Source organism: Onychostoma macrolepis, chromosome 17 (assembly GCF_012432095.1).
Source record: "Onychostoma macrolepis isolate SWU-2019 chromosome 17, ASM1243209v1, whole genome shotgun sequence".
NCBI classification, from domain to species: domain Eukaryota; kingdom Metazoa; phylum Chordata; class Actinopteri; order Cypriniformes; family Cyprinidae; genus Onychostoma; species Onychostoma macrolepis.
This window is the reverse complement of record NC_081171.1, coordinates 8,705,216-8,732,967: the sequence shown is the minus strand read 5'-3', so window position 1 is coordinate 8,732,967 and position 27,752 is coordinate 8,705,216. Positions and strand designations below refer to the sequence as shown.

Sequence of the window (27,752 nt, the reverse complement as noted above, 5' to 3'; positions counted from 1 at the left end):
TACCAGACGCATTCCTTAGAAAGCACACCATGGGACTCTTTCCTGGAGTGGGGCTTGTGTTTGTTGCTGTTGTGTGGCTCTCTTTTCCGATGCCTCCATCTTTAACGTTGGCAACCTCCCTGCTCCATCGTGCAGCACGGTGCCTTCCAAGACTGAGACAGTCTGTGAATAACGTCTTAGCGGTCCAAATGGACTAGTTCCGCTCGGATAAGCGATGCCCGGCCACAACAAGGGGTTCTGTTTCATGGTGCTTCCCAGGGACATGTTCTCCCTGAGCCTTTGCTATTTAGCTATTGGCAGCCTCGAAGACACAGAAGTTCAGCCAGAGACCTCTGCGTCACACGGTTTGATTGTGTTGCACATGTTCAGACCCATCACTATGCATTTCTGCAGACACATATTTAATGGGGAGGGGAAAAAAGAACATGTACTCCTCGACCCCTTACGGCTGGTGCATTTCCTTTTTTTTTTTTTTTTTTTTTACATTTGTCATCATGCAACGTTTTCTCCATCTGGAGTTTTCCGCTGAACTTTTTCCCTCCCTTTTTCAATCCAATCACCCCTCATTGAAATTTCCCAGAATCAAACACAAAAACGGGTGGTGGGGGGGGGAAATCATAGTCAGCAGCAGTTCAACTTTATTTTTTCTTGCCTTTTTCTCATTAAAAAGGAAGAGGACGGTTGTAGTACATGAGAACAGTTCTGTGAAACAAAACTCAAAGCCTTCAGAGTGATTCAGATTCAGAGTGATTGTTTCAGCATGTTAGCAGTCGTGCTCATTTGGATCAGGACAGAGAGGTGTGGTCTCTCATCCAACCACAGACAGGACAGAAGACCATTTCGTCTGAGATTTTCATGTGCACACCAGCACCGCATTGACCCAAATGAGCGACTGCCAATCTGTCAACGACATTCGAAAACTTTTATCTAACATTCAGGAGTAAAAGAACTTTTCATCAGCTTTCCTGTACACTGCAGCGGAGCCAAGCTCGGCGCCTGAGGCCATCGATTTGGAGATTTTTAAGTACAATACAGGCCAAATGAGTTAGTAGTTTTCATAATGGAATGCTGGGAATGCTTTTATTGCCGGTGCAAATGAACCGAACAGTGTATCAGGGATCTAAAAGCTGATGGTACATGGAATATGAACGATTGTCAGTTGAAGAGGGGAAGGAAAAAAGTGTTACAAGCACATAAACAGGCCACATATTAAAAATAAACACTGAATGTCAATAAAAATAAATTATTCTCTTTTCATATAAAAGCTGGGTACTTGTGCTTTCTCTTCTGTTCAGCAATTTGGTTTTCTTTTGTAAGCAATATATGTTGTGTCGCATAAAAATATTGCACATTTTAACTCTACGTTAATCGCAAAGGAACAAGTTATTAATAGTGCATCTACAAATCGTTTTGCTGGCAACAATGTAATCTCAAAATCGAAGTGCAAACCACACGGTCAGTATTTAGAGTCTATATTCATTTCATTCTTTTTGTAAAGTGGTTAGGAATGAAGGACACCTGCTGATCATTTTAGACAATTCAAGAAAATGACTTGGAGCCCAGCCCAAGTGTTTCCACCGGGGCCACCGTTAAACAGTTCTAAAAGCACCTTACCCTTGATTCCTCTCCATTATACAAAAATAAAAATCTTCTAGCATTCACAGAAAAGGCTATATGACCACTTTTTCCAAGAAATTATCGCTTCCCGTAGCTCTTCTCGAGCCAGTGCCGAACATCTTTAAGGTTGTAGAAAAATGGACCCTTACCCCCAAGGTAAGCAATTTTATTCTTCTGCACGATGCAAACCCGCTCATAGGCCACACCGTAGGCTACGTTGGCATTGTTGTCCATGCAATCTGCCACCAATTGGCACTGAGGGGGCAAAGAGAAATGCTCCAGCAGTGTCCGGGCGGCAAACATCCTCTCCTCCAGATTACGGTGTTTCCTCACTTCAAACGAAAAGTTCTCCATGGGAGGAGCTGCCCAGCCATCTGAGGGGTGAGCCTCATCGATGTAGACAAGCAGGAAGTCTGCCACGTCCGAAAATTCCTCCACCATCCGCCGGAAAACCGGCAGCTGGCTTATAAAGGGGGGTCAAGTGGCCGAGCCAAAGTTGACCACTAACGGGCGGTCTGGAGATTCGAAGTCCAGCAGGTGGCACTCGTTGTGGGTCTTACTGCTGATGCTCCAGCATCTGTTGATGCCGGCAACCTTCACCACTTTGGAGTTTGGAGCAGCTTCGCCCAGCTTCACCTGAACAAAACAGTTCCACATTCACGTTAATATTTTTAAAGACATTTTAGAATAACATGGGCAATGAGCCATAATGCCTAGTGGCCGGCCGAAAGATCAGTCTCATGACTACACTGAAAATTACTTTGCTTTGGCTTAGTAGGTTTATTGGCCTCTGTTGTGATGGAGACTCGAGTGATGTCACCAGGCTTGAGATTTCACATTGAGATTTGTATACAAGATTTGTATACATACAAAAAAATAAATAATAAAAATTCTTTGGGGCTTTGTCCCTGCTCTAATCCGATGTTTTGGACCTTTTAACACCATCTGTAAGAACTTTTAAGCATCTTGTAGAAAAAGTACAGCACATGCTCTCTCTGATCTCACAATAGACTTTGGAGCCACATATTTGTTTGTAGTAGGATGTCTACAAAAATCTATTTCTTTGACTTTATAAGTGCATATAAACTTTGGCACGGTGTTAACACCTGGAAACACACATATAACTCATCCTCTCCCTGTGCCAAATAATGTTTACATTATTGATGATTTCCTCAGCAAGACTTTGTAACCAAACAATGACATAGTTAATGGTTGAGGACAATGAATGCACGTTAAGCTAGTGTATCTTACCCCACAGGGTGATTTGATTGATTTTTAGTTAAAAAGTAACAGGAATGTGAATCCAGACATTTAATGAATTAAGAGCATTGACCCGAGAGGTCACTGACTGTCTGGAGGGCAAAGTTCACACACCTTTATAAGGATTGGAATTGCACCAAATGTCACGTTTTGAAGATTGAGCAAATATTTATTCAAAATTAGTTGGAGGATGTACACCACACTGTAAACAAATGCTTTTATGAACATCTTTTAGTCCATTTAACTTGTCGCACACTAATATATATATATATATATATATATATAAATTTAAAGCAGCAATTAGTTGAATATTGTAGAAATCATTGGGTAATACATGACACAATGACCATGTTACAATTACTGCATGCAGACTGATAACTAATTAAAATAACAATAACTCTAATTGCAAAGTGTTCATAACATAAAATGTGCATTGCCCTTATTGTGCAGCATTTTCATCAACATCTGTTGTTTTTAAAATGCGCTTTAAAGCCATTTGACGTCACTACGTGTGTCCATTGATATTATGCAGTACTTAAGAGTAAATATACTGTAACGTGGGCACTAAAGTCTAAACAAACATTGCATTATGTCTACTGAATATTAAAACAACATAGACAAATAATCCCCTAAGCCCTTTGAACCTGTTTGATTCATACTCCACAGTGAGCAGACCGAGTCTTGTGCTGTCAGCTTACCTGTTTGTAGGCATCCAGCAGAAAGCTGTTCCATATCGAGCGCACGCCGGCTGTGGTTAACATGCGCTGCCACTCACCCGTGGAGCCCGAGCAGCTCAGGAGTGACACCACACGCTTTACCAGCACTATCGAATCATAAAGCACGAAAAACAGGCAGTTGGAGAAGAAACCAGGCAAGATCTGCAAAGTTACCAGGAGGTCCACACTAAGCATGCCCATTTCGCGCTGATTTATAACAGGTGGTTGACGCGCACTTTTGCTTATTTAAGTTCACCTTTCCGACTCATCCTGGTCAGATATCATCTCCTCTGCCTTCCCCCTCCTAGGAAACTTTCATTCACCTAAAGAAAGCAGAGCCGACCTAAGGATGTGGGCGTTTGCGCGCAGTGAGCACGAATCTGCGTTTCTCCAAGCATCAGGCGTCTTTACGCAAAGAGGCGCGCTGGTGCCAAACGTCCCCCTCCTTTCCGCTTTACAATTAACCAAAGGCTACCCGTTAGGCAGGTTCCTGAGTCGCTCTGCGTCTTTTTATACCGTAAATCATTCCAGGCTCTGAAATAAAGCCCGCGGGGCTGGTGGGAGCGTGACGTCATAACGAGGGCTTTCTCTCCGGACGAGACATGCAATAAAAGATAGAAACAGATTCACCGCTTTTTAACATCAGTTGCTGATTACAAAAGGAGATTACGTGTACCTGCATGAAGAGACACGTTTGTATTGAGTTGCATGAAATCAATCTTTTGCATATAAATGTGTTTTGTAATCATATAGATAGATAGATAGATAGATAGATAGATAGATAGATAGATAGATAGATAGATACACTGTAAAAAGTGATAAGTTGGTAAAAAGTAATGATAATTAAAAAAATAAGTTAATTGAATTGTCAAGTTCACTTAACTTTTTTTTTAAAATTATTATGTACTTAATAATTTTAAGGCAACGGGTTTCCTCAATTTTTTAAAGTTAAGTCAACTTATCACTTTTTACAGTGTAGATAGAACCCGAATTCTGAAAATGTTGGGACATTTTTTACATTTTAATCAAATGAAAACTAAAATACTTTCAAATCACATTAGCCAATATTTTATTCACAATAGAACATAGATAACATAACAAATGTTTAAACTGAGAAATTTTACAATTTTATGCACAGAATGAGCTCATTTCAAATTTGATGTCTGCTACAGGTTTCAAAATAGTTGGGACGGGGGCATGTTTACTATGGTGTAGCATCTCCTCTTCTTTTCAAAACAGTTTGAAGACGTCTGGGCATCGAGGTTATGAGTTTCTGGAGTTTTAGTGTTGGAATTTGGTCCCATTCTTGCCTGATATAGGTTTCCAGCTGCTGAAGAGTTCATGGTTGTCTTTGACATATTTTTTGTTTAATGATGCACCAAATGTTCTTTACAGGTGAAAGATCTGGACTGCTGGCAGGCCAATTCAGCACCCGGACTCTTCTACTATGAAGCCATGCTGTTGTAATAGCTGCAGTATGTGGTTTTGCATTGTCCTGATGAAATACACATCGTCTGGAGGGGAGCATATGTTGCTCTAAAACCTTTTATATACCTTTCAGCATTCATAGTGCCTTCAAAACATGCAAGCTGCCCTTACCATATGCACTTATGCACCCCCATACCATCAGAGATGCTGGCTTTCGAACTGAATGCTGATAACACGCTGGAAGATCTCCCTCCTCATTAGCCCGGAGGACACGGCATCCGTGATTTCCAACAAGAATGTCAAATTTGCACTTGTCTGACCATAGAACACTTTTCCACTTTGAAACAGTCCATTTTAAATGAGCCTTGGCCCACAGGACACAACGGCGCTTCTGGACCATGTTCATATATGGCTTCCTTTTTGCATGATAGAGTTTTAGTTGGCATCTGCAGATGGCATGACGGATTGTGTTTACCGACAGTGGTTTCTGGAAGTATTCCTGGGCCCATTTAGTAATGTCAATGACAGAATCATGCCGATGAGTGATGCAGTGTCGTCTGAGGGCCCGAAGACCACGGGCATCCAACAAAGGTCTTCGGCCTTGTCGCTTACGCACAGAGATTTCTCCAGTTTCATCAAATTTGAAATGAGCTCATTTAGTGGATAACAGTGTAAAATTTCTCAGATTAAACATTTGTTATGTTCTCTATGTTCTATTGTGAATAAAATATTGGCTCATGTGATTTGAAAGTCTTTTAGTTTTCATTTTATTCATATTTAAAAAACATCCCAACATTCGGGTTGTAGATAGATAGATAGATAGATAGATAGATAGATAGACAGACAGACAGACAGACAGACAGATGTGGAAGAGGTTTGCCCCACATTTCCAATTAAAGGCCTAGCCTGTCAGGACAAGGCAGGATATGTTTGTTTATTAAGATTAGATCATTGTAGATGCTGCAGAGTGGATGCTTATCATTGTTGCGGTTGAAGGAGCATAATTCTGAGCTCTGACGCACAACACTTAATGCAATACTCTCTCACCCATTGAAAGTGAGTCGAGAGCTGTGGCCTCTCCCACAAATATTTCTCCATTGTGATTGACAGCATGAAGCTATCCTCAACATTGTTTGCTCTTGTTTATCACTAAGGTTCCCGGTTCCTTGCCAAACTGGTTCGACCGTTGAAGTCAGACAAATTCTTTATGTCTAATGACCAAGTTCATCTGGAGGTGGCAATCAAAGCACTTGAATCTCAGGGCGATGACCCCCAGTGTGAATCCAGATATGCAGCGAAGTGACTACGGCAGGACTGTCTCATATCCCATTGACCCAGAAACTTCATCCAAGCCAATTAAGGTCAGCAACACAAGGATTCCTTTGTCCAGTGGTCATTTGCATCTCAAACACACATATCAATCTCTACTTGTGTACACAGTGTTTACATGAGAGGCTGCATATAGTCATTTTCACCTTAGATCTTTGTCCAAAAGAAATCATGGAGGATAGCAGGGGATGGGGAAATTATGAAAATATGTTTATCTTATACATCAGCGATTCCCAGATGAATAGCACTGTAACAATAGCAGGACTGATGAATATTGCTCTCCCTTTCATGACCAGCTCTTGGCGGGTCCCCCAGACTTGACATTCAACTTAAAGACTTGCGACGGGTCGGCAGGTTCTTCTTCTTTGCTTATAGAGCAAGCTTGCTCTTGTCTGGGTGTCTGTTTGCTACTTTAGTTCAACATCTTTCTAACTAACTCCAGGACAGAGCCAGAAAAGTGTCGCAATTATGCTTTTCAGCTCAGTCTAATTCATGTGGTATGATGGATTGTTGTTTTTGGAAATGAAGAACTTCAAGCAACAGGACATTACAAAAATATGCAGAGCCATAAAGTCTATAATATGCTATGCAGTTTATGTTTACAGGGACATAAATGTGTATATTGGCAAAAGTTGCCAGGAGATCCTTGCCAGAACAGAATAATAATTCACTTTTTGAAGATTATTTTGAGACGGCACTTTTTATTTATTCCGCAAATCAGTTATTTCCTGCTTAAGTGTTTGTGTTTGTGGAGAGTTTGTAATTGTTACGACATATCAGATCTTTTCGAATGGAAAATTTCACTTTTCACACCATAAACAAGGTGCTTTTTCATGCCATCTCATTTTTGACCTTAGGCAATGCATAATATTCTCACAATATCCTCAAAGCTGCATAGCTGAACTCATAGCCCATCATGTCCAACTTCTATGACAAGAAATGCTGTAAATGAAAGAAAAAACTGCATTTATGAATATGGTACATTATTCTCCTGATAACACCAGTGCCAGATAAAACTTAGTTTTATCAAATTAGTTAATAATTGCTAGATAAGACTAATTTAACATTAGATGGATGAGATATGTAATGCTAAACCTGACCATTACTTCACTGAAGGTGGGGCTGCATACTTTACGACTGCCAAAAACTCTGCAAACTCCAGAATATTTAGAAAGAGACCTCGGTTTATCAGCCATCGCATAAAGCAAACCCCAGGAATGTCAGAATTGCAATTAGTATTAAAAACTAGTGTAACATTCTGAATTAATAGCTGACAAGGTTGGAGTAAGGCTGGAAACGTTATTCAAACTATTAAAGACTCTTTTACTTAGTGGCAGCAGTAAAACGAACACATGCTATGATCTCAGCAGCACACCAGTTGGCTACATCCTCATCCGTTTTAGTCATTCAGTGAGTCAAGGTGGATTGTATGTTTGTGTAATTGTTGTAGTTTGGAATTGTAAACTGCCTCCACTGATTCATATGTTCCCCACAAATATTTACTCCCATCTGTGCACTGTGTACAAGCAGGAATTAAGCCAACAGACAATGAGCTTTAGAATGCAAACTTGGCTTGCGACGTCGTTATCCACAACAATGTATAACAGGATTGTAGCCAAAAATTCAATTACTACCTCTGCATCGAGTGTAAACGGAGAGACAGTGACCCGTTCTAAATGCACTCTCTGTGCACCACGTCAACCTGTCTTTCCTGGACTTATAAGAGGTTTAAGCTGTCTCAGAAAGTGCATCCAGACTGTGTGCTGCTTGGCTCAGTGTGCTGTAAATGTAAGGATAGTTTACTGTGGGCATTTCAGCAAACTTTCCAATCGTTTTAAAATTGTTTTGTTGGTTTCTCGTCCCAGGCAACCACTCAAATTAACTTAATCAACAGTTCAGTCTAGTGACACACATACAATAGCGTCCAAACGTCTGGAAGCATTAATGAAAATGTCTGTTTTACATTTTGCCCATTTTTTCTTTACAAATTTTATCAGCATCATTTTGAAAAGAAAAAAAGAGGTGATATGAAAAATTAACAAGCATTTAAGACAGTTTAATTCTAATGTAAAATAATAAATAAATAATAAGACATCCCAGATATGCCTCTCTCTCTCTCTTTCTATACACACACAAAAATAAATTATTTTCTTAATGTGTTTGAAAGTAGTTATGGTCACAAACACTGTATTTATTTTATCTAAAATACAGTAAAACTGTAACAAATACAGCTTTCCTGTAGCTCGAATAGTAGAGCATGGCGCTAGCAACGCTAAGATCATGGGTTTGATTCCCAGGGAAAGCAAGAGCTGATAAAATGTAAAAACTGTAACTTGAATGCAATGTAAGTCGCTTTGGATAAAAGCGTCTGCCAAATGCATAAATGTAAATACAGTAATATTTATATATATTTAAAATTACTGATTTGTATTTGAGCATTTTGTTTTCCTTTGATGCAAACACTGAATTATTCCAGTCTTTAGTGTCACATGATCCTTTAGAAATTATTCTAATATGCTGTATTGCTGCTCAACAGGCATCACACTGGGTTTACAACCCAATCTCATGAAAGTGCGTATAAATAGTATGCCAAATAAAATTGAAAACTCGTGGTATTGATACGCAAAAATGGACTTTGGTGTGAATATGCTACACGATGGGTAGGATTAGGGTTGTGGGGTAGATGCTTATCATATGTACGTGAAAACTGCGTATCACATGCAAGGCAACAAATTTGGAATCATATGCACGCAAAAACTGCGTTTTATATGCACGCCAAACACGTTCGTATCATATATACGCCAAAATCCATATTTGGTGTCCTATTTATATGCATTTTCATGAGACCAGGCTTAATATTGTTATGGCAACTGTGAAAAACAACAATTCAAAAGTTTGGGGTAGATACAATTTAAAAAAGAATAATAATTTTACCAAGGATGGATTAAATTGATCAAACATTACAGTAAACACATTTATAATTTTACATAAAAAATCTATTTTAAATCAAATCTGTTTAAGGTACTTTCTGTTTATCAAAGAATCCTGAATTTGTGTGTTTGAACTTCAGTTCACCCTTCTCATCCTGATACACAGAACAGGATTAACAGTCTCTCTCACACACCACAAAATTTGAGAGCGAGCGCATACTTATATAACAGCAAAAACAGTGGGGTCTGCACACTAGGCTTATGTTTTGACTGAAAATGTAATGCAGAACTATCAAGTGGGTCAGCAGCGGGTTTCACTGGCAGGAATCAGATGCATGTGCAGGGATTACATCTAAAGGCTTATGGGCTCTCTGCATGCCTGCCCAGCTGTGACAGAAACAGAATTGCTTCAAACTGCCACTTCATCAAATCATCACAAGTGTGTGCCTAAAAAATGATAGTAATTTACAGTTGAGAATCATTTGCATTTTAGGTTGAAGCAAATCAAATTTGAACAAGCAAATGATGAGGGTGGTTCAGGTTACATATTACACAGGTTGCAACAACCTGAGTTGTATTTACATTTATTTATATTACTATGGATTTCTAAATATTTAGAATTAAATAATTAATATATTAAATCGACCTGAGCATCAGAAAACCTGTAAAAAACATATACAACAAACTTGAGAAAATAAGCACCACAAAGAGAGCCTTTCTATGAGACAAATAAATATCCACCAAAATACTTTGAAATCGCCTGGAGATCTTGGAAGCATTGCAAGCTATTTTTCTCATGCAGAAGTATTTAGCTCCAAAAATCAACAGCACAAGGCATCGATTAGCTCATTCTTAAACAACGGTTTGCGCACAAAGCAGCATTCAAAAGTCATTTGTTCAAGAGAAAACACTCATTTGAAAAAATACTTTTCATCACACCACCACCTCTGAATTATGACCTTAAAGCCCAAAAATATTAGTGCAATAGTCAGCTTTGGTGGTAATCAGTGATTACAGCTCAACACTGAAACTGCAAAAGAAAATATGTGCCAAAAAGCTCAAAGCCCCCAGAAGCATTATTAGGAATTTGTCTGCTAAGCTTGAGAAAAGGAAAAAAAGTGTAGATATTTTACTTGAGGAAATAGGCACCACATTCAAGTTGTGAACTGTGGACAGTCCAGCCCGATCTCACGGCAATTCGTACATATTTTATGAGGTGGCTAATTCGTACAAATTTGTACGACCTCACTCATATAAATTTAACGATTTTTGCAAAATCGTACGTATTTTACAAGTTGCCAATTCGTATGAATTTGTACGAATGACCTACACCTAACCCCGCCCCTAAACCTACCCGTCACTGGGGTTTAGACAAATTGTACAAAATCGTACGAGTGAGTTCGTACGAATTAGTCACCTTGTAAAATAAGTACTAATTAATCGTCAGAGTGTTGGACAGTCAAGGACTTTGGCCTTCTGCAAGTGTGGCTCCATTCTTGCGAATGAGAGACCTCCTGCAAATTTCCTCAAAATGCTGGCGTGGAGTTTCTCTACGCTCATGTGTATTTTGTTTTGTTTGTCTTGTCTGTGCCAATTGTATTATTTGCTAGACAGTCTGTGTAAACTCTGCGGTCTGGACATGAGGTTAGCACTAGCAGGATCTCCAATTTGGGCTCTAAAACCTGGTTTTCTGAATGTATGTTCAGAAAGAAATTCAATTATAATTAGGGGATTTCTGCTCTTTGCATTAAAACTCTGCATTTGATCTTTCATCCTTAAAGGGAATAACTTTGAAGCAAGAAAGATACTTGAAAAAGAAAAAGCTCTTAAACCGGGATAAAGAATTAAGCTCTGATTCCAGTCGTGCAAAAGTTATAAACACATCCGGGAGTTCTGGCAAACCTGAGTCATGGTGTGTAACACTAGATTGTTTCTGCATGACTCACACCATTATCAAGGGAAAATGCACTGGAAGGGTGTTCTGGGATCTTCTTAGAAACAGTTCATAACTCAAAAAATATTTGTAAATTGTACAATTGTAAACTTTACCTGGCGTAGCGATCAGTTTCCTGTGAGAACCATCGATTCTACTCCAGGGAGCTTCGCAACCAGCACCTGTCCGCAGGATAGTCGACAAAGCCTGTATGCTTAATATTCATTACTTTGAAAGGTCAGTGACGTACAGAAAACTGAAATAAACAGATTTTCTGGCATCCTGGCTGATTTTATCAATGGTTTTACGTACCCCTTGCACATTAGCTATATTAGTACTTAAGCTAATTGTGTCATTATTCAAAAGTCAAAAACAACAGGATGGAGGATAATTGGATTAATACTGGAAATCTCCATAATCTCTTTAGCTCTGACGTAAATTAATCAGCAAAATTGACTTTTTTCTGCAAACAACTTTAAAGAGATTGACCTACTGCAATCATTTTACTGACATTTGTATACAGTATGTCCCTTTAACTCATTGAACCACTGTTGAGCTTTAAAGACTATTTCACCATTTCAAATGATAAATTTTGTCATAATTTACTCACCCTCATGTCGTTCCAAATCTGTATGCCTTTGTTCTGTGGGGGAAAAAAAATAAAAATTCTAAAAATTGTGCTGGGTTCTCTTTGTCATGCAGTTACTCTGCAATGAATGGAGATTGAAATCGATGCTTTAAAAAGGGGCACAAAAGCAGCATAAAAGTATTTAATATGACATAAAATTCTGAAAAGTAATTCATACGACTTGGTTACTACAGTGGGGAAAATAATGATTTGATCCCCTGCTGATTTTGTAAGTTTGCCCACTGAAAAAAGAAGAAGAAGGGTATTCATTTTTATGGTAGGTTAATTTTAACTGATAGAGACAGAATATCAAACAAAAAAATCCAGAAAAAAGCAGCATACAAATGTTAAAAAAAGATTTACATTTTAGTAAGTCAAATAAGTATTTGATCCCCTACCAACCAGCAGGAATTTTGGCTCCCACAGATTGGTTATGTGCACATGTGGAACACAGATTAGTCCTCAGCTCGCTGTGTGTATAAAAGACTCCTGTCCATAGAATCTGTATCTTCCATTCCAACCTCTCCAGTACCATGGGCAAGACCAAAGAGCTGTCAAAAGACATCAGGGACAAGATTGTAGAACTGCACAAGGCTGGAATGGGTTACAAGACCATCAGCAAGAAGCTTGGTGAGAAGGAGACAACTGATGGTGCGATTATTCGGAAATGGAAGAAATACAAAACAACCATCAGTCAGCCTTAGTCTGGAGCTCCGTGCAAGATCTTGCCTCGTGGGGTAAGGATGATCATGAGAAAGGTGAGAGATCAGCCCCGAACTACACGGGAGGAGCTTGTTAATGATCTCAAGGCATTTGGGACCACAATTACCAAGCAAAACATCGGTAACACACTACGCTGCAATGGATTGAAATCCTGCAGTGCCTGCAAAGTCCCTCTGCTCAAGAAGTCACATGTACATGCTCGTCTGAAGTTTACCAATGAACATCTAAATGATTCAGAGAAGGCTTGGGAGAATGTGCTGTGGTCAGATGAGACCAAAATTGAGCTCTTTGGCATCAACTCAAGTCATCGTGTTTGGAGGAAGAGAAATACTGACTATCACCCAAAGAACACCATCCCTACAGTCAAGCACGGAGGTGGAAACATTTTGCTTTGGGGCTGTTTTTCTGCTAAGGGTACAGAACGACTTTACCACATTGAGGGGCAAATGGACAGGGCCATGTACTGTAAAATCTTGGACGAGAACCTCAGCCTGAACACTGAAGATGGGTCATGGATGGGTCTTCCAGCATGACAGTGATCCGAAAACAAACCGCCAAGGCAACAAAGGAGTGGCTCAAGAAGAAGCACATTAAGGTCATTGAGTGGCCTAGCCAGTCTCCAGACCTTAATCCTATAGAAAATCTGAGGAGGGAGCTGAAACTTTGAGTTTCCAAGAAACAGCTAAGAAACCTTAATGATTTAGAGAGGATCTGTAAAGAGGAGTGGACCAAAATCCCTCCTGAGATGTGTGCAAACCTGGTGACCAGCTACAAGAAACGTCTTACCTCTGTGCTTGCCAACAAGGGTTTCTGCACCAAGTACTAAGTCATGTTTTGCTTGGGGATCAAATACTTCTTTTTTTTTTTTTAACATTTGTATGCTGCTTTTTTCTGGATTTTTTGTTTGATATTCTGTCTCTATTAGTTAAAATAAACCTACCATAAAAATGATAAACCCTTCTTTTTTTTAAGTGTACAAACTTACAAAATCAGCGGGGTATCAAATAATTATTTTCCCCACTGTATATTCAGTGTCTTCTGAATCAGATTAGCGTCACGCAAAGGAGGGGATTGGAAAAATTAATCATTGAGCAAATTGTTTGGGAGTCGTTGAAAAATAAGGTAAAAATAAATGCATATTAAAAGAAAATGAAAGTGTTTTTTGACCTTGCATGCATGTCAACCTGCTATTGGGGACTCCCAAAACCAAAATATGAACCTTTCATAACCCATAATAGGGGCACTTTAAAAAAGGTTCAAACATTCACTGATGCTCCAGAAGGAAACACAGTGCATTAAGAGCCGGGGGGAGAAAACTTTTTGAATTTGAAGATCAAGGTAAATTGTACTTAATTTGTCTTCCGGGAAACATGCAAGTATCTTCTGTTGCTTCTGAAGGGCAGTATTTAAACAGTGGAACAGTGTTGTAAATACAACTTAACCACTGATTTCTAGTTGTGTCCTCTTTTGGAAGGCCAAACAAAGTACTTTTTCTTTCACAATGAAACACAGCGTCTCCAGGACATGGCGCCGGCGGCAGCAACAATACTACAGCGAGAATAGTTCTGCCTTCTTTCATTGTGTAAACATTTGGGCGGTGTTTTGCAAATCTTCCCACACCATGACGTAGACATGTGGGGGCGTGTTTGAATGAGACGTTTTAGGGGGGCGTGGTCGAGTCTTTACTTTTATAAAATATATCTCTTTGGTTTTGAGACTTTAGTCTTTGCAACTTCAGGGATCTTATCTATGCACAAACAGTTTGTAACACTCCAAAGAGAAAGGAAAACTTGAAATCGCATCATATGACCCCTTTAAGAACTTTTGAAGGGGGTTATTTAAATATATATATATATATATATATATATATATTTGTCTTGTGGTCTATATGTAAACTTCTTTTATGAAAAATATCTTACTCAGGACAGTACTGAATAAAAAATAACATGCATTTTGTTTGATCTCCCTTATTTTGTTACAATTATTCACCTTTTCACAGATTCTGCAAGGGTTTCCCAAACTTTTGCATGCTACTGTATGGCAAGAATAGTTAAAATATCATATTTTTTAAAATACTTTTATACTTATGGATACTTTTTTTTTTTTTTTTTTTTTTGAGAATTGAAACCTTTCAGTCCCCAGATTTAAGAAAAAGAAGAAGAAAAAAGATGACTACAATTTGCAGAAAACCTCTCACACAAAATTCCATTAAATGTACAAACTACAAACCATGAAACATCGAATTCACCAAAATAATAGACTGGAAATTTAGACTTGCTCAGCACGTTCCATACAGCTTTATTGGACAAGGAATCTCTCCAGGTGGAATAAAAGACGAAATGATACTCATGCATGAGCAAGAGAAAGACTGATTAGGATGTAGAGAGAATGGAAAGAAAGCTAAATCTGTGGCTGCTTTTTGTCTCAATGCATTTTTTATGAAATGAGACAGAATCTCTTACTAATGATAATGATACTGAATCCCTAACTAATGATGTTTAGGAGCTGTCCGATATCCCACTTCTTATCCAGGCCTCATTAACGGACCTGGGAGAAAGACTGCATGGGACAGATGATTACAATCATCACTTCCCTCTGTCTGTTTCAGACACGTTATATTTTCCTGATTAAAATCCAAGGGCCTCATTTATAAAGTGTGCATACGCACAGATTCGATCTTAGAGTGTGCTTACACTTAAATCCATGCCAGCGCTCATATTTATAAAAACTGTCTTTTACGTGGAAAAGTGCTTAGCGTCACGTCAGGGTCTGAGCAGACGTATGCACTTTTTCTTGTCAGAGTACACTGCAGGTTTTTCAAAATGTATGTTAATGACATTAATTATGAGTCGTTTACAAGGCAGAGAGCAGGGCCGGAGTGGGACTCATTTTCAGCCCTGAGTTTCATTCCCAGTGTTCTGACGATTTTCAGTACACCCGGCCCACTTAGTTCACGACCGACTATTACAATAATGTACTAAAAACCTCATATATAAGTCTGCAATAGTGCACTGTTCTCTACAGCCTTGAAATTCATTGCATTTTTCTACAGCTTAGTTGTTGTTGTTTTTTTTAACGCCGCCTTTTACGCTCTCTATTATCCATTTTTTAATCTATTATTTTTTTACTCGCATATCGACCAACAAAATATTTGTACTGTACCAGTCTGCCTGCAGTTAAAAAGTTCTCCGAAATAATCACATTTGTGTTGCTTAACCTATTTACGTACAATTATTCTAAAGAGAATTTTATAAAACGGATAGTTCCGGGCCTTGATTCTGATTGGTTGAGCCGCATTAGAAACTGTTTTACTCAGAGCCGTTGAGAAGCCTTGTTTGAGCCCCCTCTCTCTCTGGCTCTGATTTTACTCTATAAACATACACATGTTTACATCTGTGTGTTGCTCGGTAACCACTTTGTTGCAACCACAACCGTTTCCAAGGAACTACATTGTTTGGCGGAAGAACAATGTTTTTATTAATACCATTACATTTTATTTGTTTTTGTTTTTTTGTGAAAAAAACCTTGCTACAAATATGAAATAACCATTTTTATAAAAGCAATAAGCCCCGAAGCCGTGTTTTACAGTGAAAGCATAACAACTGAATGTCTATCAAAAGGCAGTCAATAAGTAAGGGATAATCAATGGCTAGCTGTGCATTAAATGATTTGAATGCACAACGTGGAGGCAAAGAACCACCTGATGCGCAGAGGAGGTGCAATATTTGACCTGAATGATAAAAATGACGGTTATTTTCGTCTGTGTTACCAAAGTCTCTAGTCTTTGGTGTTACTATTCAACTGTAACTGTATGTTACTATGGTTACCAATGTTTATAGGAAGCATAATATAGAACATGATTAAACTGACCTGGAACTACCTGTGCAGTTAAACGAATTTAATCAACACCTGCCAGCCAATCAGAATCCAGTATTCAGACAGACCATGGCATAGTATTTTTTAAACAATGGCACTTACATTTTTGAACTAAAATTTAATAAAAAGGCTATTATTGCAACCATATAGCCTATGAATAAATGAAAATGCATATTTTTTTAATTAAAGAAATCTTAGAGAGCATGGGCTGCTTCTGGTGCTTGGATTTGTACTTCAATATAATATCGAGGTCCAAGTTTAAGAATGCGCCTCTATTTAACATTATTAACTTACAATAGTCTTCCCAGATTGAATGCCTTGCTGGATGTTGGGCTCATGATCAATAAGTTGTTTTCATTCGCCCCAAATTGATTTGGCAAAATCAAAAAGCCGGTGAAGGGAACTGGCGTTGGCGCGAGTCCTGCTAGCTGTGAAGCGGGAGCAGCCGGAAGAGGATTCCGCTTGGTCTTAAAGCCTATGAAGGTATTTTTGGTGCAAAACAACTGAGCGTCCGTGACAGCGGAATTTGTAGTTGTAGAGAATAGCCAGATGTATCAGTAAATTTGAAGTCATAGACAAAAGTTGCAAACTTGTAGATTTTTTGCTCTCTCCCACAAACACAACACAACAGTTACACCTTCTCGGATTCTTCATTGCAGATACACAAATACTATTCTACAAATCACAAATCAAGAAACTCGTAAGCTCACATGTTTTGCTACTATTGCTGCAGTGAATATGGTGCAAAACACATTCACACACCTGCATCAAAAATGTGAAGTCGCGGACTAATTTTGTACATCCGCAAATCAGTATGTGAATACTTGCAATGAGATTTGCACACTTGTAGAATGTTTTCTTACATATCTATTTTTTTTTTTTCTTGGATGCTTTTTCTAGCACAAACACAAGTGTATAACAACAACGCCTTGAATCTGCTGCTACGAGTCTTAAATGCTGTTTTTCACTTGCAAATGACAAGTTACAGCGCACTCTCGCTTTTGCAACACATATCTGTGTATCCGGCTGTGTATACTGTATCCGTTTTTGTTATTCTTTATAGTTCTTCGGTTTTTTTAGGTTCAAGTTTGTGGATATTATCGTCTGCAACGTCGAGGGTGTATTTTGGAGCCATGGTTATGGTGATTACATCAGCTGGTAAGTTAAGTGAAGTTTGGCTAACAAATATTATGAATGTTGTTTATTTTATTATAACCTGTAAGTTCTGTTATTGTATGGTAGTTTTTTTTTTTCTGACCATAAACTACAATAACACTAGTGATGTTTTATTAACAAATTTCGGGAGCAGCACGCGCAGATAATTAACACAGCCAATTCATCATCAGTAATCACACCATCTATCCAATCAGCTCAAGAGAGAACCCCTATAAATAATCAAAGCAGTCTTACCTCCATCAGCTCTAGTCTTTCAGCATCCCTCCACCACCCCAACTCCTCACCTTCAGCCCGTTCCTACCCCAGCACGGGGAGCAACAAACGGGGGGGGGGACGCTCTGGGTCCAGGCTAAATGCAGAGCTCAGACCCCTCTCCCCGGACAGGGGGAGTACCCTGGGCTCGGGAGTAAGTACCGAGCTCGGAGCCCTCTCCCTGGACAGCATGCCAAATACGCATAACCTTTACTCAGTTTATTATATGCAAGTGTGAACTCGTGAAAAAACAGTGAAACAGTTTAACATTGAGCAGCATTTTCAATTGCTGATTTTTATTATTATTATTTTCTAGTTTGTGGTCTGGATCATGTCATCTGCATTCCAGTTGGAGGCTTTTTTGTGATTGCCATCGTAACAGGGATAACATCAACTGGTAAGTTAGCTGAAGTAAACTAGTTAAAGGTTTTTTGGGGGGTTTTTTTAATCGTTATCCATTCCCCGGGAATCAACCCCATTATTTCTGCAATATAACACTAAGCTCACAATGTCAAATGCAGAAACGTTAATTCATGCGTTTATGACTTTAAGGTTAGATTATTGCAATGCTTTATTGGGTGGTTGTTCTGCACGCTTAATAAACAAACTCCAGTTGGTCCAAAATGCAGCAGATGAGCTCTACAGCCCTGAATGTCAGCGGAGACCAGGACACCTAGATGAGCCCCAGAGACAGATCCCCAGTGAAGACCTCATCTCCTAGACAGCAATCGGGACAGGACCACGGGAACCAGATGAGTAATCTGCACAATCTGACTCTGCTCATGGAACAACCTGCTGATTCGTCTGGCCAGAGGAGAACGACACACTCGACACACTATTTCCCTGTTTAATACTGTAAAGTGTTTTTTTTTTGTTTGTGTTTTGTTTTTTTTCTCCATTCTGTCACAGAGGGAGTTTCGGTTCCTTGCCGCTGTCGCCTCTGGCTTGCTCAGTTGGAGACACTTAATTTCTAGCGATTATCGCCGATTTGATTGCACAGATACTATTTAAACTAAACTGAGCTAGACAATGACATCTCTGAATTCAATAATGAAATGCCTTTAACTGAAAATTGAAAATTGAGTGTTTAATCTTATCATTATACATTACTGACACTCTATCCTCCAATTTGATACTGTTAAGTGCTTTGACACAATCTGCATTTTAAAAAGCGTTAAATAAAATAATGGTGAGTTGACTTTGAACTACTGTTTGATCTACAGGAATGCATTATAAGGAATGGATTATAAATTTAATGATTTGTGATGGATTATCAACTAATTATGCACATTCCTTGTAGGTGCGTTCAGAGAGTATAGTGTTTTTATTAATCTCAAAGCGCATACAGCATTGTCACGCCCCTGGACTGTTTTGTTGTGGTTTTTGCTCCCCATGTGTTCTGTGACCCAGTTTTTCCCCTGTCTGATTGTTAATTTGATTCCAGGTGTGTCTCCTTAGTTCCTTGATTGTCCTGTCTTTAAAAGCCAAAAAACAGTTTGTCCCCAAACTGTTCCCGTTTGAATTATAAACTCTCCTTTTGTGAATTCCTCGTCTCCTCGTTCCTGGTTCCCGTGCTTCCCTTGAGCTGTGACAGAAAGACCGACCCCAACAGTAACCTCCGTGTTTTCCCTCCGTTTTGTTTCCTTGTTTTTACAGTGTTTTTTCTTTCCGTTGTGTCCTTATGGATCCCCTCGTCCGGCCCGAATTCCTCCTCCTCCTGCTGGAGCAGGGGGAACGATCTCTCGAGGACCATACTAGACTGTTCCTGTTGCTAGCAAATGCCACCAGCTACCCGGATGACGCGCTCTGCTCTTTCTACAATGCAAGCTTGAACACCGAGTGCAGAGCGCTGTCGTCCGAGGATGGTCCTCGAGAGGATTTCCTTCGTGGAGTGGACTCTCCATCTCTCCAGAAGATGATCTCGCCAGATCCACTCCAGACCCAGAGCCCAGCCCACCAACTCCCAGCGGTGCGGAGCATCAGCCCGAGCCCACCGATGACGGAGAGCCATTTCCCACCGCGATCTGCGAGCCAGCGTGAAACCGAGCGACTGAGTGGAAGATCGTCCCGGAAGTTGAGCCCAACCCGTCAGATCAGGTGCGAGAGCCGGCGACAGTGCCCACCACGAGGGAGCCAGCCGTTGACGGTGTGAGCGCGGAGTGGAGCTCCGCCCCCTGCACCGTGGCTGAGGGTGAGCTGATTATCCATCTGGGGCTGCTGGACATGGAGAAGGATTTGATTGACTGGGAAACTGAACTGTAATTCGAACTGCCCCTCTCCTCTCTCCGTTGTCCCCGCTGGTCCCGTCCAGCCCTCCTTCGTCCTTGGTTCCCTTGTTCAGCCCTGAGGGGGCTTCAGATCCTCCAGTGCCCGCTCCTCGAAAATGCCTTCCAGTGCCCGCTCCTCAAAAATGCCTTCCAGTGCACACTCCTCAAAAATGCCCTCCAGTACCTGCTCCTCGAAAATGCCTTCCAGTGCCTGCTCCTCGAAAATGAACACCCTCCCACCCGCTCCTGCCTCCTCCACCGCTGTCGTCTGGCAGCCCCTCTGCTCGCCCTGAGCCCACCATCGATGCGGTGCAAGCCCCACGGGACTGCCATCCTCCAGCGTCGCCGGGGCTGGAGTATCCCTCACCTCCGCCTCCAGCCTCCTCGGACCGGACTCCGCCTCGGCCCGTTGACCCAGCGGCTCCACCTCGGCTCCTAGCTCCCTCGCCTCCACCGTCACCCGTCGATCCTCCAGCTCCCTCGTCCCTCCGGCTCCGCCTTGGTCGGGTGTCGACCCGCCATCGCCTCAGGACTCCGCTCCTCCGGCTGCACCTTGTCGCTCCGTCGCTCCGTCCCACCGGCTCAATTGGGATCCTTCCTCCCGCCAGCTCCACCTTGGTCCTCAGTCGCTTCGGCTCCGCCATGGATCTCCAGAGCTCCGCCTTCGCCTCGGTCGCCAGAGCACTCGGCTCCACCTTGGCCCCCCGGATCCTTGGCATCCCCCTGGCTCTTCGGCTCTCCATCTCCGCCTCCTCCCTCCGTCGGCTCCACCGTGGGCCATCATCATGGCTGTGGCCTGGGTCCTGCCAGGCTCCTCCTGCTCTGGGTCCCTCCTGGCTCCACCCTTCTTCGTCGCCTCCCTGGTTTCTGTCCGCTGGCCCCCTCCCGGTTGTCCGTCCTCCTCCAAAATTGCTGAAATTTAACACAACAACATAAACAAATTTTTACTGTATTTTATTTCTGTGAAGTCTGTTTTGCCATTCTGCAGATACAAAGTCCCCAGGGGACTGTGGCTATGCCCTTTTTCCAAGAAAAAAAAGCTGGGACAAGCTGTGTTACAGATTTCATACGGGATGCTTCTTTGATGCCTTAAATACGGGCATCCATATTTCAACCCCAGTGGTATGACAATAACGGCCCTCACAGTAAAAAAAAAAAAACAGACCAGCCCATGGTCAATTCTCAATTCTCCTGGTGCTCCCAATTAGCCAATCCGGGCCTGCAGAGAGCTGAAACCATTCAGTTGCGTGCAAGTTCAAGATCATTTGCGATTCATAGATTTCTCATCTTAAAGAAACGCATAGCCTATGCGCCTTTTCTATGAATCACACGTACGCATATTGGAGAGATGAACACAAGATCAAATTTAGGATGGTTTCTGCGCAACATTTTATAAATGAGGCCCCATGTCACTATTTTGGAAATGATTAATTGCTGTGGCAAGTTGCTGCAGATGTTTTGCTGGTAAACACACTGAAATGATTCAGAAGCTTCATAAATGGAACCGTGAGACTGAAAAACACAAGTTGTTGAATAATTCAGTACTTCACGAGACAGTCATTTGCATTTAATCAATGTGTAAATTGATCACAGAAAAAAAAGAAACATGCTAATTGTCTTCAGACGAGGTATAAATGTACAACAACAAAGAAATTCAATGTAAAAGGACCATTTAGTCCATGTGATTTTCCAACCTGGTCTCATAAAAATACGTACCTCTGCGCACTTTTTGTGCGACACCGTTTTACGTACCTTGGTGCACGTTTCGCCGCAGTTTCAAATAGAAATGTCCACTGAGTGGTGCTAAAACACAGGTTCAATATGTGAACCCTGGCACGTTTTTATTATGTAGATATTGGTACGTATTGCTGTTTTTTTTATTACGTTGCTTCAGATACGTATTGCGGCGGTTCAGAATTCAAATATCCGGGGACTGTTGCTAAAAGATTTGAAACGGTGCTTCTTGTCTCCTAAGTACATCTCCGTACTCCGTGAGCTACCGAACAAACTTGTCATTTATGAAAACGCATAGATATGAAGCTGGATGTGTGCGATGCTAACGTTCAAAAGCATCAGTTTTCAAATCTCCCAGCATATTAATATTGTTGTGAAGTCATAGCATGATATTCTTCAAGTAATTGTGTGAAAATTACGTTTTATTAATCGCAACTCTGTAAATTTGTGTGAAAGGGTTCATTTATTTTGGAAACTGCAGTGATATGTACTTATTGGTACGTATTTCATGTCACGCTAAAAAGTACACCCAGGTACGTAAATGCCATGAGACCAGGTAGGCGTTTTCACATTCAAATATGGCACAACATTTCACCCTATAGGCTTGTTGTCAAAGATGGCAGTCGTCACTGGTCCTTCTGTGTCTTGTAACCGACCATTTTTCTATAAATATGAAAGTGTGTGTATACAAATTGCACCAATGAGATTTGAGAGCTAAGGCAAAGGATAAGACTATCAGCAATTGGCTTAAATGTCATTCTGTTTCTAACCAAAGCGGTCATTTAGGTTCAAAAGACTTAAAATATAACGCATGGCTCATTTGGACCACTCTCATGTTATGCTTGTTTTTTGAAGCTTGGAATTTCATGGAAAACAGCTGCACAGACATTCTGCCAAACGTCTTCTTTTTGTGATATACAGAAAAAACAAGTCAAATGACAGAATTGTCATTTTTTTGGTGAACTAATTTTAAAATGTTAAAGTTAAAATGTCTGACCACAAGTCATTTTCAATGAAAGGAAACACCAAACACATGCAGAGAAATATAGGCTTTTATACAGGTCTGAAATGGAAAGTGGAAAATCCCAGGAACCCTGCCGTCTTTGAGTAAGGTTTGCATAGTCTCATGTACAAACAGTTTGAACTGTTTCCTGTATTTTGGCTGCCTTTGAGGGGGGTGGAATGCAAAGGGTGGAGAAACGGCTGGAGGTGGAATAGTGTCTCTAATGAGAAAAAAAATGCATCTGGACGTTCTTTCCACCAGGAATAAACACTGTCTGGTGACCACATAATCATAAACAATGAATCATACAGCCTGTATAGCTCTTGCTATCATAACTGATGTATATGCACATCATCTTTGTCCATTACAAATCCAGTAACACACAAATACCCTCCAACATAAAGTGCTGCTTAAGAATAATGGCTTTTGAACCACTGCTAAGCATGTTACTATAGGGCCAGTACTTAGGATTCAAAATTTTGCCATATGCAATCTATATGCACCAGTTTTTAAAGTGTAATAATAGAGCAGGTGCAGAATGGTCATTCTCCATTACTGGTGGTTCATGAATCATGATATATGTCCATTTATCTTCCACACATTTATTTTCATTCAGTCACAAGGAATCAGACTGGTTTATTTGTATTTTTTTTATTTTTTTTTGCAAATGAACAATATACTTCATATACACACACACACACACACACACATATACTGTATATATAAGAAGTGGCATTAATCACTTTTACATTGTTGCAAAAAAAATTCATTCCAAATAAATGTTATTCTAATGCTTTCTATTGATTAAAAAAATCCTGAAAAATAATATACCACAATTTCCACAAAACTATTAAGCAGCACAACTGTTTTCAACATTTGATAATAATGAGAAATGTTTTTTGAGCAGCAAATCAGCATATTAGAATGATTTCTGAAGGATCATGTGACACTGAAGACTGGAGTAATGACTGCTGAAAATTTAGCTTTGCCACCACAGGAATAAATTTCATTTGAAGTTATATTTTGATTGAAAACAATTTAAATGGTAAAAATATATTACATTATTATTATTATTATTAAATGCAGCCTTGGTGAGCATGAGACTTTTTTCCAAAAACATTAACAAATCTTACCAACCCCAAACCTTTGAGCAACAGAGTACATACAGGCCTAATAAAGAAAAATATGCTTATGATAAAGAAATCATAATAATCTGCAGATCTTCATGCTGTGCCATTTTTAGACTGGACTGCAGGACTGTGAGAAAATCAAAAAGCAAATTATAATGACACTGTTTAGAGAGTGCAAAGAAAGAGTAAGATGATGATCTCCTTTCTCCACACCAATCTGAACCCCATCACCTCAAGGGTCGAAAATGCGGGATTCCTGGATGTACTGTGTTTTTCGTGGGATATTTATTTACTGAGTCCAAAAACATTGTAAAATTATGTTTCTATAAACAAGTGAAGTAAATTACTTTCTGATTTGTGTTAGTGGGCATAGAATTGTTACTCAATGACACAATGTTTTATTCTGTGATCTTTGAGTCATAGCTAAAATAAAAACGAATAGTGTGCCCAAGCAGTACTGATGTTTTAGTCACTTTCCAATGCCCTGACAGATTCCTGAACTGAGGAAGGTTTTTTAGTCCAAAATAAATACCTAATTTCCATAAATTCAGCTATATTTTCATCTTTCTAAATCCAAAAATCTATCCATATTTTAATATGCTTTTTTATATTTATTTTTATATCCAAAGTTAAAAATTGTAATAGTAAAAGCTATATGGAACAGCATTTACTGTACACTGTCAGTAAGAAAACAAATCTACAAGACAACATGTTTATCTCATAAATGTTTATCTCATATTTTAGCCAGAAGCGATGGTTTTAAAGTTAAAACTACTAATGGTTTCGTTTCTTACAAACACCCAGCTTTTTGCTTCACAAGACATTAACTGATGGACTCATGTGGATTACTTTGCTGTTTTTATCAGCTGTTTGAACTCTCATTCTGACGGCACCCATTCACTGCAGAGGATGAGCAAAATTTCTCCAAATCTGTTCTGATGAAGACACGAACTCATCTACATCGTAAATGGCCTGAAGGTAAGTCAATCGGGGTGAACTATTTATTTTATTCGACCATTTTTAGCTTTGATAATACAGACTTTACCATATTTTAACGGTTTCAGGCTAATGAGCCCCCAAAAATTGCCTCAGCCAGTGAACTGGCTTTGTTGGGCAGTGTTGCTCTATTTATTCTAATATTTAGAAATTCTCGTTTTATTTTTGTGTTATTTACAGTATGTTGCTATGCGATTCCTTGAGGTTCTGGGTGCTTTTTAGGGCGTTGTCTCCTTTAATGTAAGTCTATGGGTTTTTTCACCTCTTATCAGCTGTCATGAGAATTTTGTCTTATATGTAAGAAAAGTACCAGCACACCTCTTCCTGACAAGCTGTGTGATATGAGGTAGCACGTAGCACGAATGGTGCAGGATGAGTTATGCAGTGAAGTTTAAAACCTTGAATATAAGCAACATTGTGAGTGATGCTTGCTCTGCAAAACTCACCGCCACGATGCTAGTGCACATGTTTTGAACAGTTTCCACACTGTTGCACCATGACCCCGCACCGAATTCAGACCAAACTATCTTTCTAGATTTGTTATCAAGCCCTTAACACGTCAAAATAATCTGGCCTTTCCACGTACAGCTATTTCACAGGAATTCAACTGTTTCTGTGAAAAGATTTAAGTTTAACAGGAGTGTTCACTGCACGCTGTGTACTGAGCAAACATAATGTCTCACCACACCAACACAGACTCAGTTACACTCTGTTTTGGAGCTGGACACTTAGCAACAGTCCATACAAAATGTATTGAATGAACGGGCAAAACACTCCCACGCCGTGCCAGGAGCACAAAAATGTGTTGAGTGGGCGGAGCGGACATTGTTTGCCAGTCAAGTTTGTGTTATCAGGAGTCCATAGAATTACTGTCAAGCCATGTTTAAGAGGACATGTAATACACGTCAAAACCTGAGGTTTATTTTTCACCACAATAGAAAAGAAAGATTTTAAAAAATAGCACATTCAATTTTAAATAAGCGGATGAAATATGATGCAATTCTGTGGATAAAAACACCAGATGTTTTTAAAGAGCATCAAATAAATTATCACAGCATTTGTTATGTAACAGCATCATAAACCCCAATTGTGAGCAATAAAACACGCTTTTATTCCACAAGAACTTTAATAGTGACGCTTCATTGATTTTGTACCTACTCCAAACGGTTAAACGGAGGACAGGCAGTGCTTCCAAGTGTCAAGTCTTAGTGTTTTACCACGAATAGAGGAGAAAGCATGCACACAAGCAACGTTAGCTACTATATGAACCCACGGGAGACACTTTAACAGGATACGATTAACTGTTACGGGCATTACATAACTTTCAAAACCCCTTTGGCAGGGGGGAAAGTGCACCGTACCAAAACAAAGAAGACCATAACCTTACATAATAATAAGAAACAGCTCAAGAAAATGACCGCCACTGAAGAAATACGATCCGAGTACTTACGAAACATTTGACTTTTCCCTTCATTTTTTAGCAGCATGTATGCCACAGAGGTCTACCCCCTCCAACCCCAAAGATTTCCAAGAAATCATTGATCGGTTACTTTAATCTCTCAGTAATCAAGATGATCCTCCACCTCTCATACAACCCATGAACCCATGAACTAGAGTGCTATAGTAATGAGCTGGCACTGGCACCTGAACCAGAACAATGTCTCCCCTTTGCCTCCAGCCAGACATCAGATCATCCTCTGCGATCCAGACAGTCCGCATTCATGCCAGGTTTATGGATTATCCATACATAGGAATATAACCCTACCCTCTCATTACTCATTGATTCGCTGATGGGTAAAGCATACACAGAACCCGTGATTCCAGGTCCTTTCTTTTCTAAAGGCTTTCATTAACACCAAAATACATTGATTGTGTACAAAAGGCTTTGTCCGTGTGGTCAGAGCCTGTGTTACAATGAACAGAATGTCCTGTCCTGGGTGAGCTGCTATAGAAAAACAAGTCGCCTGAAAGTTTGGAATTGTCCCCCCCACCCCCAATCTTGTGTCCTTTTTTTGCCATTTAATCCACATTGAAAAGAAATTAACATGAAGTGCTGGTAAATTAAACATTGAGGGCTACGTTGTTCCTGTTGGCCCAAGGGAAATTAATAAACAGAAAAGAAAAGAAAAAACTGAATGCAACTCAATGTAAATAAATGTAGACGTTACCGTATTAACAAAGAGCCATTACTGTATATTGCAACATGATCAAGTTACATTATTTTAACACTGATGCAATCAGAGGAAAAGTTCATGCAAAAATGAAAATTTGCTGAAAAGGTACTCACCTTCAGGCTATCAAAGATGTAGATAAGTTTGTTTCTTCATAAGAACAGATTTGGAGAAACGTAACATTTCACCACTTGTTCACCAATGGATCCTCTGCCATGAATGGATGCCGTCAGAATGAGAGTCCAAACAGCTGATAAAAACATCACAACAATCCACAAGTAATCCAGAAAACTTCAGTCCATCAATTCATGTGTCCTGAAGCAAAAAGCTTTACATTTGTATGAATTCAGCATCAATGCATTTTAACTTCAAACTGTTGAAGTCCATAATCGATATAATAAATACTTCCTCCAGTGAAAAAGTACATCCTCTGTTTTCCTCTCACATGAAAATACACAGACATTTCGGACTGTTTTTGCTTGTAAACAGTGCTTGATCTGTATGCGTTTCTCTTCTAATTCAGACAAGACCTTAATGGGCACTTAATGGACACTTTTTAATCGAGAAAGCAATATTCTGGATA

General features: G+C 39.9%; 2 protein-coding genes and 2 long non-coding RNA genes across 6 annotated transcripts in view; 2 read left to right on the top strand and 2 right to left on the bottom strand.

Moving 5' to 3' along the window:
- nrxn3a (neurexin 3a) overlaps nt 1-5,458 on the top strand; it is a 295,029-nt gene extending 289,571 nt beyond the window's left edge. Inside the window, exons 25-26 of one of the 2 annotated variants that reach the window (XM_058749468.1) lie at nt 4,989-5,068; nt 5,155-5,453. In XM_058749468.1, the coding sequence (XP_058605451.1) occupies nt 4,989-5,044 (56 nt within the window). In that variant the 3' untranslated portion in view covers nt 5,045-5,068; nt 5,155-5,453. Of the gene's footprint in view, nt 1-4,988 lie in introns of both variants that reach the window. The other variant, XM_058749467.1, reaches the window with a different exon arrangement.
- On the bottom strand, nt 456-4,112 carry dio2 (iodothyronine deiodinase 2). 2 transcript variants are annotated; one of them, XM_058749481.1, is made up of 3 exons: nt 3,850-4,112; nt 3,576-3,700; nt 456-2,253 (listed from the first exon to the last, which is right to left on the bottom strand). In XM_058749481.1, the coding sequence occupies exons 1-3, from the start codon at nt 3,860-3,862 to the stop codon at nt 1,696-1,698; spliced, it is 696 nt and encodes a 231-aa protein (XP_058605464.1). In that variant the 5' UTR covers nt 3,863-4,112; the 3' UTR covers nt 456-1,695. The 2 variants fall into 2 exon arrangements, with proteins under 2 accessions (XP_058605464.1, XP_058605463.1); XM_058749480.1 differs by having other exon boundaries at nt 3,576-4,111.
- A 723-nt stretch (nt 5,459-6,181) lies between the features above and the next one.
- LOC131522681 (uncharacterized) lies at nt 6,182-18,195 on the top strand. The gene is made up of 3 exons (XR_009266603.1): nt 6,182-6,382; nt 17,521-17,598; nt 18,185-18,195. It is a non-coding gene; the product is annotated as an uncharacterized LOC131522681 (long non-coding RNA).
- On the bottom strand, nt 11,353-16,860 carry LOC131522682 (uncharacterized). The gene is made up of 3 exons (XR_009266604.1): nt 16,735-16,860; nt 11,824-11,856; nt 11,353-11,395 (listed from the first exon to the last, which is right to left on the bottom strand). It is a non-coding gene; the product is annotated as an uncharacterized LOC131522682 (long non-coding RNA).
- Nucleotides 18,196-27,752: the final 9,557 nt, after the last annotated feature.